The 1,462-nt window shown below is 33.2% G+C and overlaps 1 protein-coding gene across 1 annotated transcript; it reads left to right on the forward strand.

The window, feature by feature from the left end:
- Positions 1–344: 344 nt before the first annotated feature.
- Positions 345–1,280, forward strand: LOC148122460 (olfactory receptor 4P4-like). The gene has a single exon (XM_087903816.1). The coding sequence runs from the start codon at positions 345–347 to the stop codon at positions 1,278–1,280; it is 936 nt and encodes a 311-aa protein (XP_087759942.1).
- Positions 1,281–1,462: the final 182 nt, after the last annotated feature.

Here is a 1,462-nt window from a genome sequence, read left to right on the forward strand (position 1 = left end):
TTTTGCTTTACCTAAATTAAATCTGTTATCAAATATTTTTGGTAGTAGTTATAATTATTTTTTGTGAACAGAGCAACTTTTAAAATATTGTAATTTTTATCTTTGAAAATGTTAGAAAAATACAATCTTTTCATTGCATGTCATCACACAAAAACCTTTACATAACAGACCTAATAATAAAACATTTCTTACTGTGGAATTTAAATGATGTAGATTGCATTTAGATTTAGATGTTTGCTAATTTTACATAATTGTTGTATTGATCATTTTATGAAGATTTTGCTTCTTTTATTTTTAGATAATTAATTTTTCTTCTCAAAGATGAAATTGAAACACTGAAAAACATGGAGAATCAGAGTACTGTCTCAGAATTCATTCTGCTTGGATTTTCTTATGACCACGACATACAGATACTTTGCTTTGCAGTTTTTTTAGTCTGTTACATGGCTCTTTTGCTAGGAAATTTTGTGATCCTTATCTCAATTCGGTGCAGCCCTCTTTTTCATCAGCCAATGTACTATTTCCTCAGCCACCTATCTTTTATGGATATTTGTTTTACCTCCTGTGTGACCCCGAAATTCATTGGTGACCTGCTAGTAGTTAGGAAAACCATCTCGTATGTGAACTGCATGCTGCAGGTCTTTGCGATGCACTTCTTTGGCATGATTGAAGTCTTAATTCTAACAGTCATGGCCTTTGACCGCTATGTGGCCATCTGCAGGCCTCTTCACTACATGCTCATAATGAACAGGACAAAATGCCATCTTCTAATGTTAGCAACTTGGGTTGGTGGAGCAGCCCATTCATTTCCCCAGTTTTCTATTGCTATCTTATTGCCCTTTTGTGGACCCAATCAAATTGACCACTACTTCTGTGATATTTTTCCTCTGCTTAAAGTTGCTTGTACTGACACATACATCATCGGTGTCCTTATTCTGGCCAACTCAGGTATCGTCACTTTAGTGACCTTTATGGTTCTATTTGTTTCTTATGTCATTATTTTACTCACTTTAAGAACTCACTCAGCAGAAGGTAGACGCAAAGCACTGGCTACATGTGCATCTCATGTCACTGTGATAGTTTTATTCTTTGGGCCAGCAATCTTTTCCTATCTTAGACCTCCTACCACTTTCCCTGAAGATAAAGTATTTGCTCTGTTTTATACCATCATTGCTCCTATGTTCAATCCCTTAATTTACACACTGAGAAATGCAGAGATGAAAAATGCAATGAGAAAAGTTTGGTGTCAGTCTCTAATTTTAAAGGAAGTATACAATTAATTTGTTCATTAGATGTGTAGCTTTATAATAGAAAATTGTAGGTGTAAATTAAATAGAAACTATGTCATACATGTTATTTATTTCACTATCTTTAGGAGAATGAATATACAATAAAACTAGTTTTATTTAATAACTAAAAGACTATTAAAATATCAATTTTTTGGACTATAGAACTGATATCA

Source organism: Myodes glareolus, chromosome 3, assembly GCF_982192425.1.
Source record: "Myodes glareolus chromosome 3, mMyoGla1.1, whole genome shotgun sequence".
Lineage (NCBI taxonomy): Eukaryota > Metazoa > Chordata > Mammalia > Rodentia > Cricetidae > Myodes > Myodes glareolus.

Coding starts and splice junctions, on each gene's coding strand:
- LOC148122460 (XM_087903816.1), top strand. CDS start 345: ATGGAGAATCAGAGTACTGTCTCAGAATTCATTCTGCTTGGATTTTCT.